General features: G+C 39.0%; 1 protein-coding gene across 6 annotated transcripts in view; it reads left to right on the top strand.

The window, feature by feature from the left end:
- LOC136857838 (protein sel-1 homolog 1) overlaps positions 1-19,341 on the top strand; it is a 275,191-nt gene that overhangs the window by 139,330 nt on the left and 116,520 nt on the right. For all 6 annotated transcript variants that reach the window (XR_010858566.2, XM_067136810.2, XM_067136809.2 and 3 more), the window contains one exon: positions 1,438-1,666. Coding sequence is in view for 5 of the 6 variants with exons in the window: in XM_067136810.2 (XP_066992911.2) it covers positions 1,438-1,666 (229 nt within the window). In the remaining variant the exon portion in view is untranslated. The remainder of the gene's footprint in view (positions 1-1,437; positions 1,667-19,341) is intronic.

The raw sequence follows: 19,341 nt of genomic DNA on the forward strand, positions 1-19,341 counted from the left end.
AATACCATACTCAATTAAGCATACTGGTCGATAGTCAAATACTTACCTGATAAGTTGTCCTTCTTGATGTTTTGCAGGTCGAAGTTTTTACACAAGATACTTGGAGCACTATAACGCCAACAAGCACAATAGGGGCTCCTGCCTCAGGAATACTTGCTGAAATTTACATTGATCATTTGGAAAAGAACATTTTCAATAGTATAAAATGAAGTTTTTTCTGGGCTCATTATGTTGATGTATTATCAATAGTTCATCAAAAAATTTCTGACGGTGACCTTATTTTGAAGCATTTCAATAAAATAGATTCATCTACTTATGCTGGAAACAGAAGTTCATACTTCATACTTTTTAGATTTAACCATTACCAGAGTTAATGAAAAACTTGTTTACAACATTTTTAGAACGCCTACACAAACTGCCAGCACAATAAAACAGGACTCTCTTCACCCCCAAAGCTCAGAAGAAAGCAACCATTTTACAGTTAGGGTATATAATGCCCCATTATTGGCAAATAATTTAAAAAAAAAAGAGATGAACCCTGTTTATAACTTGGCTTATAGGAATGGATTTGAAAAGGTCTTTGTTGATAAAATTGTCAACAGAATCATAAACAAACCTTCAACTATCCTTATTAGGAAGTCCGAAATGAAAAAAGGAAACTGTCACATTCATTTTCAACAATGTAAATATCAGTTCATAAACATATTCCAGAAGCCGAATCTCAATGTAGCATTTAAAACAGTTAGAAATAACTCTGTGTTTTAAATTAATCACAATGTTGATACCAGGTCAAAATGTATGAATTCCAGCGTTTATAAATTGAACTGAATGTTATTTTGCCCTGTAGGCTCTTTTCCAATTTGTATCTTTTCCTCCAACAAAAGAAAATGGAATTGTACCTCCAGGCCCAAGAAGAGACCCGTTACTGTGATTTTCTGTAGTTTGTATTTGTCTAAGAAATATGTTATCATGGGGTCATAGACGGCTTTCTTTTCTCTGTTCACTTCCTCGGGTTACTGACTTGAAATTTCAAACCGAACAGTGGGTTCAATTATTTCTGCTTCAAATTTCTTCCTGTTAATGGAGATAATGTTGATTCTACTTCCCAAAGGTAATTATGAGGGATATGATCATATGCCTTCTCTGTGTCATCAAGATGGTCTACTATTATAGGCTTATTTTTCTCCGAACTTTTCTCAAGCAGCATCCTAGTTGCAAAGATGAGGTCAGTACTGCAAGTCTAAATCCATGTTGTTCCTTTTCTAGATACAGTTTAATAGTATTCGTTATCTTTCCTTGCAGTACAGATTCATAGATCTTAACAGTATGCAAAAGAAGATTTGTCTCTTTACTCTGAAAAGTTCTTCCTAACTCCTTTTTTCGATCAGTTATCGTGCCTCATCCGTTTAATAATAATTGTAATTCTTTTCTTTTTAGATTTACTTGGAAGGTAGTGATATTGTAAAACAAGACAATGATACTGCATATAAGTACTTCAAGAAAGCTGCTGATTTAAACAACCCAGTGGGACAAAGTGGCTTGGGTCTCATGTACTTATATGGCAAGGGTGTAGAGAAGGACTACAATAAAGCTTTAAAATACTTCACCCAAGCGGCTGAGCACGGCTGGGTGGATGGTCAGCTGCAATTGGGCAACATGTACTTCCGTAAGTGAATACCTTATACATTTTACTAAACTGAACTCCTCTCTTTTGTGATGTCCTGATGCATATACTTGGATATTTGAGGATTGTGCAATTAAGACTGAATTTTTTATGAAGACTTTCATAACAACTTTTTAAGCCTTGTTACCATAAAAAGAAAGCAAGTAGTCCCCTCTGCTATAGTGTCATGTCTGTACCTTAAACTGCAATGCAGAGTAAGTGGCGCACGGTCATGCTGTTGCCAGATATCTACTACTGCATGGCAAGACTGAGGATTCAGGAGTTGAATTTTATTGAACTTCCTTGAATTATGCCATTAATGTGTGCATAATGTAATATAATGTAAAACTCTAGTAAATTGTGGGAATTTATTTTCATTAAATAATGCAATCCTGTTTATCTTTTATAAACGTATATTCAGCAGTCAAGTAGGTTAGGTACAATTTATAAAACATCGCAAAGAAGTGAATGGTGGGGAAAAAAAAAAAAAAAAGCAGCATTAAAAATGAACTTCAGTGTGAACTGTGCCCTTTGGTAACGTTAATTGGGATCACTCATGGAATCACTGGCAGAGTTGGATCACTCTGTGGGTAGGTTCCCGCACTTCCCCTCATGACAATCTGCAGGTTCTCAACTCTCAGCCTTGATAATCCCAAAAGGTGCACACACCATTTGTGTTTCAGTTTGGACAAGACCTTTGTCAAGATATCAGCTGGCATGTCTCCAGATACTACAGTACATGTTCCAAATTCATGGCTCCAGACTAACAATTTCTTTGTTCATGCATGAAAAACAGGATTTGTGGCCAATTTCCAAGCACTGAAGTTGTCGTTGTCCAATGTCATCATATTAACGTTACGTGCTCCCAACTCTTCCAAAAAATGTCGAAGGTGGATAATTTCTTTGGTGGCATAACTGAGCATTATATACTCCGCCTCCATGGTTGACACAACCACCATGCGTTGTTTCCTGAAATCCCATGTGACAGGACCGTCGTTCATAATAAAGCTGTATCCAGTAAATGAGTATCTGTCATGATTGACCCTCCATAATCTGTGTCCACGTAGTTTGCTATTGATCCCTTTCCAAACCTGTAACTGATCCCCAAATCCAAGGGGCCTTTAAATAGCGCAAAGCCCTTTTTTTCTGCCATCCATTGAGACTTTCCGAACCAGTCGTATTGGCTGAGGCAACTAACAGTATGGGCTATGTCAGAAGATGTAGCTATTGAAAGATACAGTAGACATCCAATGAGTTCACGGTAGGATGGGTTGTCACCATCTGAACTGTTCCATACATTGGCCTCGGTGAGATTTGTTCCAGCGATGGCAGGCGTGGATACGGGAATGCATTCTGACATGATGAAACTGTGCAGGATGGCCTTTTATGTATGTCCTCTGATTCAACGTAATCTTGTCGTCATCTGTGTAGAAGTCTATCCCCTGACAACACTTCACTTCACCAAGATTCTTTAACTTGAAAGCCTCACTTTGACAACTTTTGAATTGAATAATTTTCTCAGGGTTTCAACACATCACCAAAATATCGTTGTCATATACTACGATGCCTCATCTTGGTCCTTCACGTAATATGCATGGATCTCTCTTTGTGGGTTCTGCTCCTTGATCAAGGTGTCGGTGCCAAACTCGACCAGCCTTCTTCAAACCATAAAAAGCCTTCTTCATGTGGCAGTTGAAGTCTCTCATTTTCAGCCTTTGCAACATGGCCTCGGTTTCATGGACGAATTCTTGATTGTGATTTTTCTTTCTAATGACGTATTAGAGTACTTCTTCCCTCGTTAGGCGCCTCCATAAACACATCCTTGTCCAAGACACCCTTGAGATTGACTGTAGTGATATCATACTGATAAGTATTCATCGTATTCTGTGCTGCATATGCGATGGCCATACGAATTGAATCCAATCGAGCAAACGGGGCAAAAGTTTTATGATAGTCCTTCCTGAAATGTTGGGAGTATCCTTTATCAATGATCTAGGTTCTTCTCCAAAAATGTGTTCTTTCCATACTTACGCCGTAGAACAAATTTGCTTCCTATCACGTTCTTGGCTACGGACTGTGATACCATGTACCACGTCTTGTTTTTCTGTATCAACTTGACTTCATTTGCCAAAGCTTGTAGACTTTCATGTAGACAAAGCCTGCGAGATACGGACCTTGGTCAGATATGCAAAGACTGCGTTCTCTTCATTGTCGTGATTTATTGATAATCTGTCACCACGATCAAAACAGGGCCTTCCTGGTCGTCCAGTGTAAATCTTGCGTCTTTTTCCAGGTCAGCGTGTGGATGGTTTCCAGGTCAGCGTGTGGATGGTTTCTCCACAGGGAAACCAAGAAAATCTTTCTGATCCGAATCTTCTGCTGCAAAGTCTTCTTGTTAGTCTCAAGATGTTGGCGTCTATATCTTGTCCTTGAGAGTGATTGAGATTGCAAAGAAGCCATTCATTGAAATCAGTGTTGTCGTACAGCGGACTGGACGGTTCTCGTGAAGTCTCTTCTTCTGGCTTGAAATCTCCGCATTTGTTGCTTGACTGCACAGATGACTATTCCAAAAACTTGACATCTCTTGACATTACAATCTTACCCTTGCTCAGAATCCAGACCCGATACGCCTTTGTTTCTGCGCTGTGTTCCATGAAGATTCCTTTCATGGAGCGAGACTTGAGCTTACTTCTCCTTGGTGACCTGTCCATGACACACACTTCACACCCAAACGGTTTAAAGTCGGTCACATCGAGCAGCTTATGCCAAAGCTAATACGGTGTCTCTGCTCGAAGTTTTTCTTGGGATACCTGTTTCTTATGAAGTTTGCAGTGTTAATTGCTTACCCCCAAAACATTGATGGCAACCCTGATTGTATTAGCAGACACTTTGCCATCTCCATTAGCATTCTATTGTCTCTCTCAGCGACGCAATTCTGTTTGGGATTGTCGGTTGTTGGGATATCACATTTCTCAAGTAATTCGTCAAAATATCTGTTCATGAATTCAAATCCATTATCTGAATTCAGAATTCTTCCCCCGTTTTGTGAACATATTAGATCTGAAAATTTAAAATTCTCTAACTACCTGATTTTTCTGTTTAATGAGCTTTATCTCACACCATCTGGAGTAGTTATGAATGAATGTGCAAAAATATCTATTTTTGCCATGTGAGGGAACGTGCATTGGGCCTCAAACACTAATACACTAGGTTGCCCATGGCTGACTTTCTCTCAGATGCTTCACGGAACGGTGGTTGGCTCACCTTCCCCTGCAAGCAGACTCTGCATTCGAATTCTTTGTTGGCATTTCATTTGTTATCCCTCGCAGATTCCCCTTCATCACACCTTCGCGAAAGTCATGAATGTTAATATTTGCAAACTTCTTTCTTTTCATTCTTTTCTAATCTTTTTTTTTTCTTCTTCTATTTAGACTTCTCTTACTTTGTAACTTCTCCAAAACATACAGAGCCGCTAGACCAACCTGGCAATTCAGCCTTTGTATTTTGAGAGAATTTCTACATGATTAAGCCTATTTGTAACTTAATATCAGAACATCAAGAACAATAACTCATCAGCTAAGTATCGGACTATCGACCAGTGTGCTTAATTGAGTAAGTAGTTTTATAACAGTCATCTGTACTCAGTGTTTACACAACCCTTTCAATATTTTCTCATAGCTTAAGTTTCTAAAAATAAATCATGATAAAATACCACAAATAAACGGAAATTAGAAATGCACACGTAGAAATTACAACGTACAACAGAAACATGTCATCAATTAAATAATACTTTTCTCATAGGTACAGCAACGTAACAAACAGCATGAACTGTAATAAAATTTTAAAATTTAGTCAAGGATAATCGCCGCAGGCTTCCCTTTCTTACACAACTACGCTCTGCTACCAATGTAGCAGCTGTTGCGTCTGCACATAATAATAATAATAAAGAAATAATGAAATGGTGAAATTAAAACCAAATAAAAATTAATGCCATGTTTGAAATGGGAAGACTTAAACTTACAGGTCTACCAAACGACAACTACAGATGGATGTGGAAACGAGGAAGGAACCCTAACGAGGCCATTGGAAAGTATGGCGTTGTAGGGAAGAGAAACTCATGGCAAACACCCTTGAAATAATCTATTAACTAAAGGAAGAGAATACAAAATCAACAATGATATAATCAAGCTCCTCGAATGGTAGGAGATTAAAACTTTACATCGAAATTGACACATGATTGGTAACATCGTTAGTAAATTTATATTTAGTTACAAATACTGAAAAATTGGTAAATGTGGAAGTCGAGGGAGAAACTCCGACATGGAAAATTAAAAGTTACATTACCGTGGAAGTTACTTAAATCAAACAAAGGCCGAAACAGAAGAAAGAATTTCAATTAAATTAACCGTAAGATGATAGCACTTACCTAGGGGGCTAGAGTCCCGAGGCAGGATGGACGCAGAGTGTGTCCGCCCACTAAGGCGATCAGTATTCAAAAGATGCGGACAGTTGCCTCGCTCTAACGAGGAGCCCCAGATTGGAAATAGAGCGATCACGAAGACCAGTTAGCATGCGGAAATTTCTCGTCTGACACTCGCATTCACCAATAAGAAACACGCTTATTCCAACCAATGACAATTATTCATGCCATACATAATGACCATCAAATAATTTTTGATTTAACTTCTGTCATTTGTAAAGAGAAACATTTTATTCCTAGTGCACCGATCCACCCTCTGAGTCCCAGACTAGCATTAATCTCAGGGGTGTTGGTTCATATTTTAAGTCATCAGAATCATAAATGTAGAGGCCTCAGAGAACACAGGGATGAACGGGGCATGCAGGAAATATAAAGTGGGGGACGTTCAATCATAAACATCAATTTAAGGACTCCATGATAGGACTGGGAAGTGACATTTAAATTTTATCAAGGACATAATATCTAACTACAATTAAAAGATCTAGGGCTCCTCGTGAGAGCGAGGCAACTGTCCGCATCTTTTGCATACTGATCGCCTTAGTGGGCGGACACACTCTGCGTCCATCCTGCCTCGGGACTCTAGCCCCCTAGATTTTAAAAATAAATGCCAGAAGGAGCAGTTTATTGCGCCATCCGGTGCGCTGAATTTAGATACACTTTAGAAAAACAATGATTTCACAACACATTAAATAATAAGGTCACTTGCTTCACCGCAAGTGGTGACAATACACTTATAATGTCCAGCCTGGAAAAGAAACACAAATTCGGGGTATGATTCACTAATTGATCACGTTGGGATCGAACCAGTGTCCGTATGATCTGATGGTCCACAAGGACGAGCCTTCTTTATTTCGAGAGCCCGAGGATAATTCAATTTATCATCGGCTTCCTGATTGAAATTAGATTGAGTACCTCAGACAATATCTACAATTCCCGATGTCGGCAATCGGGTGAGTAATGTTACGATGACCAAAGAAAAGTGTATTTCACGGACGGATTCTATCATTTACCCAGCTGATGCCATGCTAACTGGAATTTGCCTCTACAAATATTTTGATCTGATTACCGCCGAGCTCGACCACCTGGTCTCAATAGGTCAATGTCACGATAAAATAACACGAGGTGTAGTGGGAAATACCGGGCGATGACCTCCTCGCACCCCTCAAGCAAAATAAACAAACCAGGTCTTACGGTCGTTACGAGACACCATATGATTATCATCTCCGTTCAAATTCTTAGGGTGAGGGATATTGCTGTCAATAATTTAATTTATTATTGTTATTATTATTATTCATCCACGAAATTATCATTTGCGTCCATTTAGCGTAATCATATGAATGACGTCCGCGTAACTTTTAACTTGTTCCGGTCAAAATTATTATTATTATTATTATTATTATGCGTTGGTCACGTCCGTAGACGTCTCAATATATCGGTCGTGTTTACAGGCATACAATGATCCACAAAAAATTCATTATTATTATTATTATTTTGATCACTACAATTTATCACCGTCCTAACATTATTATTATCGGTTTCACATCATTAGTTATATTCCTCTTTAACACATTTATCATCGTCTCTTCATTTAACACGGTCCAACTTTCGATCTGCAATACTTATTATTATTATTATTGTCATGATTATCAGCACTTGTCATTCTTAACCATCACACCATATGACAATTTCTGTGGAATCTTAACCTCTTTTCATCTTTGGGTCCGTAGTCTTGCAGACGACTACCGGCGCAGTCTGTTTATTTCGTACGTACGATTATGGGTTCGAATCCTGCCCTCTACGTAATTAAATTTTACTCTGTTACATGCCCGTATTTGTACACTCATTTTCTCTGTGTATATCATTAATTTCATACATTTCTTCGTATCACATTATCTTTCAACACAGCTTCATTATATGGTAAGTGTCCCCATACAGACTTTATCTCTCTTCATATCTCAACATCGTTTTATTCAATTATTAATCACAGAGTTTTCAACTGACTTATTTCTCATCGACGACATCGTACGACATATTTATATTCTGACTGCACGATCTTTGCAACGTCTCTTCATATCTGGTTTACTACTGAGGTCACTTTCCACAAATAATCGCATCAGCCTGAAATTATATTTGCCGAATTCGATAATCATGATCACGTAATTATTAGTCCTATGTGGTCCGGCTAATACTTGCAAATTAAATATCTGACATTTATTTATAAACTGTTGGACCGTAATTTAAACTACACTTTAATTAGCATTTAAGGTTTATTAGCACCAGTATTATTACTCATAATTATTAATTCATAAATTTTAATTATCACATACAGTGGAACCTCAGATTGCGAGTAACTGGGTCTACGAGTGTTTTGCAAGATGAGCAAATATTTTAAATAAATTGTGACTTGATAAGCGAGTGAGGTTTCGCAATACGAGCGTCACGTGTACGTACGTTTCCACCTCCCCTGTGCCTTTCTTTTCCCCTCCCCCTGCCACTCTCTTTCCTGGGAATGTGTGTGTAATCATTTCCCGCGCTGGACTTCAGTTGGCGTGTCTCGCTCGCATAGTCAACACCGTACGAGTGTACATGTTTTGTTTCTGTTATCTGTGATATAACTGTTCTGCAACGATGGGCCCTGTGAACGAAAAGAAGGCTAAAAAGAAATTTGGTCGGAAGAAGGAGATGATTACAGTGGATGAATCTGTTCAATGACAATGCAATGTCACATTTTTTGTGAAATCCTCAAAAAGAGGCAAAAGCAACAGTCATTGGACAGGTTCCTCGTTAAAGTTGCACGAAAAGAAAACACTTCCAATGAGCCAACCGATAGCAGTGATTCCGTTAGTGAAATTCGTGCTACACAGTAACTCTTCTCATGTCATCTCTCATCTCCCTCACACCAACAATGATTCTAATGTAAGGTAAAGTGCAGTTTAATTGTTTTACGTTATATTTTGTTTTAGAAATGCTATGCGAATAAATGTTTTTGTGTTGTGGATGAATTATCCGAGTTTCAATTGTTTCTTATGAGAAAATTTGCTTTGATACACGAGCGATTTGAATTACGAGCATGTTGCCGGAACGAATTATGCTCGCAATCCAAGGTTCCACTGTATTTTAATTCCGAAAAAAAAAAAAAAAATATTCTGTCATCAACGATTCCTGATTATCTTAACATTTTATCCATTCAAATTTTAATGTTACTCACTGTTCATATTGAAAGACGAGATCTCATGAATTATTATTATTATTACTATTATTATTATTATTATTATTGTTGTTATTATTATTATTATTAGTTCGTGACATTCTCTACAAAATTTTGTCAATGTTAATAAAAAAAGTTTTAACACAAGGGAAAACGCTGGCATCGCACGTGGCTGGATTTTCCATAACATTATTATACAAATTGTCGTCAATTGACTGACATAAAAAGCAAACTCTGGGTCAGTTTGAACATTAAACACAAAATCAAATGTCGAGAAAAAAAACTCTACCAAATTAATATTACAATCCATGCACGACTTAAATCTCTACCCTACACCTACGAAATTATATGTACAACAAATTAAACACATTACATGATCCAACATTTACAATACTACAAATTAATTCCGTCCGTGCATACAAAATTTAGAATGGACTCGGGAAGCGATCCATTTTGTTACATGAAGTAACCAAGTCATAATTTAAAACTGTTTCCCTTCCCAGTCATGGTAACATCCCCAAATAAATTTACATAGCGGTACTCATATGTAATTGAAATTCTTGGCAGGCATCACGGACGAGAGGCCCATTTGGCACCTTTATGGCTTGCTCCCATAATGGCTGGTTTCATTTTACCTTCATATTTTATTCCACGGCGATCAGCCATTTAAACACTTACTTAATAATTATAACATACTAACACTGACACACTGAAATGAAATTTTATCATATCATACCACTACGGGACCATAGACCCAATTTTATCTATGTGCACTATTTTTATCTTCGTCCCTTTTCCCGCACAAAGGACTGGACACAAAACAAACGAGTGTCGATTAAATTGCCTGGCGCGTTTCACGGTCTCCGCCACGGCACGTCTGAATTAATATCAAGTGTTCATTATTACGGCGGTTTTATTTCAGCTACCTACAATACAGGCTCAATTATTCAGTAAGATTTTCATTTACTGTCCGCCACACAGTTTAGTACACCTGTTTTCACTGTTACGTTTAAAAGAAGATATTTTATCACTCCCTGATACTCTTACATCTTTACTTGAATTCACAATATACACCTCGTAGGCTCAGACCGTAGCATGATCTGGTGTGATCTAACTTCACTCGGCCCGCGGGTGACTGGAACACAACAACATCGCCCGAGCAATGAATACCGTACGTAAGTGCGGTTGTAAGTACCTGCGGTCGTCTGTAAAATGAGGTAGTGAATGTTCCTTCCACTCGCATTTATTGATGGAGGACCTTACTGGTGGATTAGCTGACGTCATGCCTTGGAGAGTGGGGTGGATTTCTCAAATCAGCACTCGCAGTCTGAACTGGAAGTTATAATTGATACCAAATTAATCCCCTCATCTGGAACATACACCTGATTTAATATGATCTCCTAACGATCGCAGATTTCGGAGTTATTAACAGATATCACTCCACAATAATTCGCGGGTTTCGTAGCGTCTCTCACGGCGTGGTCATCTTTCGGCCAATAGCATTTGAGACGCCCTGTTTCCAGGAAATTCAGTCTTCAATTTAATTTGAAGCTTATTATTTATTATTCTTCTACACCTGACATCTAAAAATCTCCTTAATTTGATTCATATACTTGCAATAATTGATTAATGATTACTTTCGAAAATAGACACTTTATTTCATATCTTTCAAGGTGGTACTCCTGGCTGGCCAAATGAATTTTGTGTTTGGACTAGAGCAAGCGGTTCATTTGAATTTTCCTTTGTAACAACTTGACAACACATGCCCTGAGGCTCTGGTCATTCCCATTCTCCAATTTCGAGAATACGTGACATCACGGAAAGTTACTGCTTGACACAAATATACCTTCGCAGAGCTAATGTTGCAACTTTTCCATTGTTTCCTGGCTCGCCTTTCTCTCCTTGTACGAAACATATTTGTCGACATCCGTATCTTCTAGTCGGTAAATTAATAGGCCTCCTACCAAGACTGCACTCTAGCCATTGTGACAAGCTTAATCCTCACGGCTCCACTCTGTCGCGTACTCAGCTCGTGTTTCCACATTACCTAGGTCTGAATATTGTCAACCAATTTTCTTCATTTCAATACGCGTACCATATTCTACTTCAGATATCAAATCATGATTAAATTACGACCCCTATCACTCGGGTTCACTAGAATCATTCGTGAGGTGATAGAAATTGCTAAATGCCCGAATATTCAACAAAGGTGATGGCTATATACTGAGTAGATCATGGCCACCCTCCATAGTTAACTTGTCAACATCTTTCTCCGTGACTCTGGAGGCCCTAGAATGAACTATATTTCTAACAGCGTCTCTCTACCTTGAGTCTAGTTACAATGGAGTGACAGTTGCCATTATGCTTCGTTACTGCTCTGAAGATGATCATGCTCGCAGGATCGAAACGTGTCAGCTGGTATTTAATATTACACGACCTAATATCCCCAAATCCCGGTCTCGAAAGCCAAGAATAACGGCTGAGAGGATTCGTCGTGCTGACCACACGATACCTCATCTGTGGGCCTTCGGGCTGTGCAGCGGTCGCTTGGTAGGCCAAGGCCCTTCAAGGGCTGTCCTGAAAGTCTACGTACTAATATTGCAATTGTTCATATTTCCTCCGATGAGGAAGCACTTCAAATTCAGTCCATTAAATTCCAGAAGGTTGCTGATGCAACAATTTGATCATGAATTCCATGTGCCAGTACAGGTTGCCTAAAAACGTTTTATAATCTCGAAATAACAATTTTCCTTAATAAATTTATACAATACAAAATTTTAAAATAATTGTTCTTCCTTTAGTCCTCATCCAAACTGATTACACAATTGTTCAAACATCAAACACAAGTCCAAATAAAATTTTACATTCTTCCTAGATCGAATCTTCTTGATAACAATGCCTCTCTTGATGTATCTGAATTAAATTTAAAAAAATATATATTACAATAAATTTTAGAACACAAATAAATTTCTCCGTCCTCTCTTAATGTTTCCGAATTAAATAAAAAGTATACTACAATAAATTTCAGAACACAAATAAATTTCTCCTTCCTTTTTTGATGACTGTTCTAACACAGGTCGCAATAAATGTTACTCTTGTCATCACTCCCTTGCACTTGAAACAAACTTTTTAATGTCCACCTATAGCTTATGTTTCTTTGGATACCGGGTTCAGAGTGTTACTGTTTCTGTAGAGTTATTACGACCATCAGTCCTCTGCGCAACTCTCTTGTTCTTTTCCAATTTCAGTTGGACCTTCTATTTCAAGGCATGTACTCTAGTATACCCAGCTCGGGGTTACGAGTGAAGACCTCAACGACATCAATGGCGGAGAGGGTGACGCTCGGTACGGCGGAGATGTTGGAAGAGGCAGCTCTGTACTTGGGGATTAATAAGAGTACAGCACACAAAGGGCACGACGGTTCCACATGTTAGTGGCGGTACCCCGACAGTGTCTGTTCCCCATGTTAGGGGCGGCTGAATCACACTCACCAACACGTCTGGCAAGCATGGTGTTTTATTGCTGAACAACTTCCATAAACTCCTATGACTTTGAATTTTCAAACGAAACTACCCCAGGTGAGTAGAGTGAAAGACTCAGAATCTCACACTGACAATACGTCAGTCTGCCTCAAGGATTCTGGGGGAGGCAAAAATTCGAAAAGAACGACTAAAAAAGTAAGAATATCCACATACAATAAGAACTATGAGACTAGCTGAAGACCTGGAAAGACTAGAACAAGAACTGCATGACATAAAATGGAATATTTGTGAGACTCTCCTTCAAGGAGAAAAAGCTCTGAGACACTTCCATCAGGTCATGTCATCTTATGTAATAACGGGGATACTTCTACACATGGGGTTGCTATTCTTGTCAATAAAAATATCAAAATTCATACACATGATTTGTCTCTCTCAGAGTGATATATATAGTTCTCAAATTGAATAGTAAATTCTCCATACAAGTCATACATGTCTATGTTCCAACCAGTACTTCTGACGAAGAGGAAGTGAAACAGCTGTATGAAGATATCATCAAAGCGAAAAATTCAGAAAAGACATAACTCTGTATCATCATTGGAGACTTCAATGCAAAAATGGGTCAAAAGGAAATCGGAAACCCAGAGAACATTGGAACATATGGACTAGACAATCGAAACGAAAGAGGTGAAAGATTGCTAGAATATCTCACAGCCGAAAATCTCTTTCTTTTAAAAACCCATCCTACAAAACTGGTCATGGAAGAGCCCCGATGGACAAACCAAGAATGAGACAGATTTTATCCTGACCAACAAGAAGAAATATTGTACAGATGTTACTGTTCTCAACAGATTTGATACAGGAAGCGACCATAGGCTAGTTCGAGCAACCTTCACATTTGACCTCAAACTTGAACGGTCCAAAATGACAAGGGGGTACACTTTTCCAAGAGTAGAGGACTTAGAAAAACATCAGTCACCATTTCAACAAGCTCTTACCAAAAAACTTAACCCAATAGAAGATTTGAAATACTTGGACGTGAACAAACTTAATGAGAAAATTACAGTCAGTATTCAAAATGCAGCAAAGAAGATCCCATTGAAGAAAACTAATAAGAGACTTTCACTTAGTACCATACAGCTCATTAAGGACAGGAAGAATACAAAAATCTTAACAAGACCATTCGCAAGGAAATAAGAAAAGATCTAAGGAAATTTAATTACATGATTATGCGGACCATTGAAGAAAATAAGAACAAGGTTTTAAGGAACATGTCTAGAGGAAGACCAAAAATTACAAAACTTAAGAACCAAAATGGAGAAATAGTCACAGATAGGCAAAACATTACTGAAGTTATTAGAGATTTCCACTACAAGCTGTATACATCAACCATTAATAAACCACCCAGTGATGAACAACTAGCCCAGAATTATACACATGAAGTAACACTGGAAGTAACCACTGCTGAGATTGAAAATGCACTTAAAACAACTAAAGAATAAAAAAATCCCCTGGGGATGATAAATTAACAAATGAAATGCTGAAATTAGGTAGAAGAGATCTGCTAGAAGCTGTAAGAATACTCCTCAACAAGTGTATTAACTCTGGAAGAATATCAGAAAATTGGAAAAATGCTGACGTGATACTTCTCTTCAAGAAAGGTGATAAGGAAAATTTAGAGAACTATCGTCCTGCAAGTTTGTTATCACACCTTTACAAGCTCCTGACTAAAATTGTAACCAACCGCCTCACAAGAAAACTGGATTTTTATTAACCTGCCGAGCAAACGGGATTTCGTAAAGGTTTCTCAACTGTTGAATACATCCAGACTATTCGTCGTCTTCTTGAAAAAACCACTGAGTACAACATCAAGATTCATCTGGCGTTCATTGATTAAAAAAAAGCTTTTGACTCTGGAGATTTGGGCAATCATGAGGGCACTTCAAAATGCCATGATAAACTCAAGGTATATAAAGCTACTGGAAAACATTTATGATCAAGAGACAATGGTAGTCAGAGTGGACGAAGACATCATTACCAATAAAATCCCAGTTGGCAAAGGAGTTCAACAAGGTGACACAATCTCTCCAAAGCTGTTTACCCTTGCCTTGGAAGATGTCCTCAAAACCCTTCATTGGGATAATAAAGGAATAAAAATCAATGGGTTATATTTGAACCACCTGCGTTTTGCCGATGACATTGTGCTCATAAGTGAAAATCGAGATAAGCTGGAAAGCATGATCCCAGAATTAAAAACTGCCTCTGCTAAGATTGGTTTGGAAATGAACATTAATAATGGAAAATTCTAAATTCCCATGGAGGGAATTTAGAATTTTCCATTGGGAATTGCTAGGCGGGCAATAATTCCATTGTGGAGATTTATCTCCCGTATGCAGTTATTAGACTGTGCCTCTTATAAGGGCTTCTGATAAATTCACCTGCGTACACTCCAGCGTCAGTGGGTAGGGTCTAACACATCCCACTCTGATGTGTCAGACCTAAGACGAAACCCTGGTTAATAGAGCAAACGCCTGAAAAGCCTTACATCTCATGCGTTTCTGACATTTTTGAACATTAATAAAACGAAAATACTGAGCCCAGACAGTCAGCCACTTAAAATGGGAAACCAATATATAGAAGCTGTCGATGAGTACATCTATCTTGGACACAAGATAAAACTTGGAAAAGACAACCAACGTGCAGAAATTCCTTGCAGGATAGGTATGAGTTGGATAGCATTCCGAAAACTAAGATTCATCCTGACCAACAAGGATGTTCCAATTAACCTGAAGACCAAGGTTTATAATATGTGCATGCTGCCAGTTACTATTTACGGTCTGGAAACGATGACTCTGACAAAGGAAAGTGCTCGCAAGCTTCAGCAAACACGAGCTATGGAGCGACAGATGCTAGGGATCAGCCTTAGGGATAAGATCTGTTCACAGGACATCAGGAGAAGAACGAATGTAACAGACATCCTAAAGAGAGTAGGAAGACTAAAATGGCAATGGGTAGGACACGTAGCTCAACAAGACTACAACAGGTGGACCTCTAGGATTGTTCACTGGAGACCATGGGAACTCAAGAGAGGCAAGAGAGAAGAGATGGTTCGATGACATAAAGCTGTTGGCTGGAACGCGCTGGTTGGAAGTGGCTCAAGACCGAAGACGATGGAAGCATATGGAAGAGGCTTATATCCAGCAGTGGATTGTAATAGGCTAGAAAAGAAGAAGATGTTGTTGTTTGAGTCATCAGTCCATAGACTGGTTTGTTGCAGCGCTCCTTGTCACCCTATCCTGTGCTAACCTTTTCATTTCTACATAACTGTTGCATCCTATGTCTGCTCTAATCTGCTTGTCATATTCATACCTTGGTCTACCCCTACCATTCTTAACACGTACACTTCCTTCAAAAACCAACTGACCGGGCGAGTTGGCCCTGCGCGTAGAGGTGCGCGGCTGTGAGCTTGCATCTGGGAGATAGTAGGTTCGAATCCCACTATCGGCAGCCCTGAAAATGGTTTTCCGTGGTTTCCCATTTTCACACCAGGCAAATGCTGGGGCTGTACCTTAGTTAAGGCCACGGCCGCTTCCTTCCAACCAACTCCTAGGCCTTTCCTATCCCATCGTCGCCATAAGACCTATCTGTGTCGGCGCGACGTTAAGCCCCTAGCAAAAAAAAAACCCTAATTCTATCTCTTCTTCTCGTCAAATTTAGCCAAATCGATCTCCTCTCACCAATTTGATTCAGTATCTCTTCATTTGTGATTCGATCTATCCATCTCACCTTCAGCATTTTTCTGTAACACCACATTTCATAAGCTTCTATTCTCTTTCTTTCTGAGCTAGTTATCGTCCATGTTTCACTTCCATACAATGCCACGCTCCACGCGAAGGTCTTCAAAAGCATCTTTCTAAATCTGATATCAATGTCTGAAGTGAGTAAATTTCTTTTCTTAAGAAAGCTCTTCCTTGCTTGTGGTAGTCTGCATTTTATGTCCTTACTTCTGCCATCGTCAGTTATTTTACTACCCAAGTAACGATATTCATCTACTTCCTTTAAGACTTCATTTCCTAATCTAATATTTCCTACATCACCTGCCTTCGTTCGACTGCACTCCATTACTTTTGTTTTGGACTTATTTATTTTCATCTTGTACTCCTTACCCAAGACTTCATCCATACCATTCAGCAACTTCTCGAGATCATCTGCAGTCTCAGAGAAAATAACAATATCATAGACAAATCTCAAGGTTTTGATTTCCTCTCCTTGGACTATGATTACCTTTCCAAATTTCTCTCTGATTTACTTTATTGCCTGTTCTATGTAAACAATGAAAAGGAGAGGGGACAAACTACAGCCTTGTCTCACTCCTTTCTGGATTGCTGCTTCTTTTTCAAAGCCCTCGATTCTTATCACTGCAGACTGATTTTTATACAGATTGTAGATAATTCTTCGTTCTCGATATGTGATCCCTATCATCTTTAGAATCATAAATAGCTTGGTCCAATCAACATTATTGAATGCCTTTTCTAGATCTACGAATGCCATGTACGTGGGCTTGTCCTTCTTGATTCGATCCTCTAAGATCAGACGTAAAGTCAGGATTGCTTCACGTGTTCCTACATTTCTTCTGAAGCCAAATTGATCTTCTCCCAACTCAGCTTCGACTTGTTTTTCCATTCGTCTGTAAATAATACGTGTTAAAATTTTGCAGGCATGAGATACTAAACTAATGGTGCGGTAGTTTTTACACCTGTCAGCACCGGCTTTCTTGGGAATAGGTATAACAACATTCTGCCGAAAATCAGATGGGACTTCTCCTGTCTCATACAACTTGCACACTAAATGAAATAACCTTGCCATGCTGGTTTCTCCTAAGGCAGTCAGTAATTCAGAGGGAATGTGATCAATTCCAGGTGCCTTGTTCCTATTGAGGTCACTCACAGCTCTGTCAAACTCTGACCTCAAAATTGGGTCTCTCATTTCATCAGCATCAACAGCGTCTTCATGTTCCAGAACCAAATTATCTACATCTTTACTGTGATACAACTGTTAGATATGTTCCTGCCATCTTTCTGCTTTGTCTTCTTTCCCTTGAAGTGGCTTGCCATCTGAGCTCTTAATATTCATACATCTAGATTTGCTTTCTCCAAAGGTTTCCTTGATTTACCTGTATGCAGCATCTACCTTTCCCAGGACATACAACCTTCAACATCCTTGCACTTCTCCTTCAGCCATTCTTCCTTAGCTACCTTGCACTTTCCACTTGATTCTTTAATCGCCTGTATTCTTTTCTGCCCTCTTCATTTCTAGCATTCTTGTATTTTCACCGTTCATCAATCATGTCTAGTATCTCCTGAGTTATCCACTGATTCTTAGTTGATCTTTTCTTCCTTCCTAACATTTCTTCAGCAGCCCTACTGACTTCATTTTTCATGACTCTCCACTCTTCCTCTATAGTGTTTCCTTCAGCCTTTTCATTTAGTCCTTTTGCAACATGTTCCTTGAAACAATCCGTCACACTCTTTTCTTTCAACTTGTCTAGATCCCATCTTTTTGTATTCTTTCTTCTTCTTTTTCTTCAGCTTCAGATGGCATTTCATGACCAACAAGTTGTGGTCAGAGTCCACGTCTGCTCCTGGGAAAGTTTTGCAATCCAACACCTGGTTTCTGAATCTCTGCCTAATCATAATGAAATCTATTTGATACCCTCCAGTGTCTCCAGGTCTCGTCCACGTATACAGCCGTCGTTTGTGGTGTTTGAACCAAGTATTGGCAAGGACTAAATTATGATCAATGCAAAATTCAACCAGCCGACTTCCTCTTTCGTTCCTTTGTCCCAATCCAAATTCTCCTACTGTACTACCTTCTCTTCCTTGGCCTACCACTGCATTCCAGTCTCCCATCACAATTAGATTCTCGTCACCTTTTACATATTGTATTAAATCTTCTATCTCCTCATATATTCTTTCGATTTCATCATCCGCTGAACTAGTAGGCATATAGACCTGCACTATTGTGGTGGGCATTGGTTTGGTGTCTATCTTGACGACAATAATTCTTTCACTATGCTGGTCGTAGTAGCTTACCCGTCCCCTGTTTTATTTTGTGTTGATAATTCGGTAGTTGCCTGGCCAAAAATCTTGTTCTTCCTGCCAACGTACTTCAGTTATACCAACTACATCTAACTTTAGCCTATCCATCTCCCTTTTCAGATTCTCTAACCTACCACAACGATTCAAACTTCTAACATTCCACGCTCCGACTCGCAGAATGTCAGTATCCATCTTCCTGATTATCGCCCCCTCTCGTGTAGTCCCCACCCGGAGATCCGAATGGGGGACTAGTTTACCTCTGGAATATTTTACCCGGGAGGAAGCCATCATCAGTACATCATTCATACAGAGAGAGCTGCATGTCCTCGGGAGGTAGTTACGGCTGTAGTTTCCCGTTGCTTTCAGCCGTGTAGCAGTATCAACACAGCTAAGCCATGTTGAGTATTATTACA

The sequence above is a fragment of the Anabrus simplex genome, chromosome 1, assembly GCF_040414725.1.
Source record: "Anabrus simplex isolate iqAnaSimp1 chromosome 1, ASM4041472v1, whole genome shotgun sequence".
NCBI classification, from domain to species: Eukaryota; Metazoa; Arthropoda; class Insecta; order Orthoptera; family Tettigoniidae; genus Anabrus; species Anabrus simplex.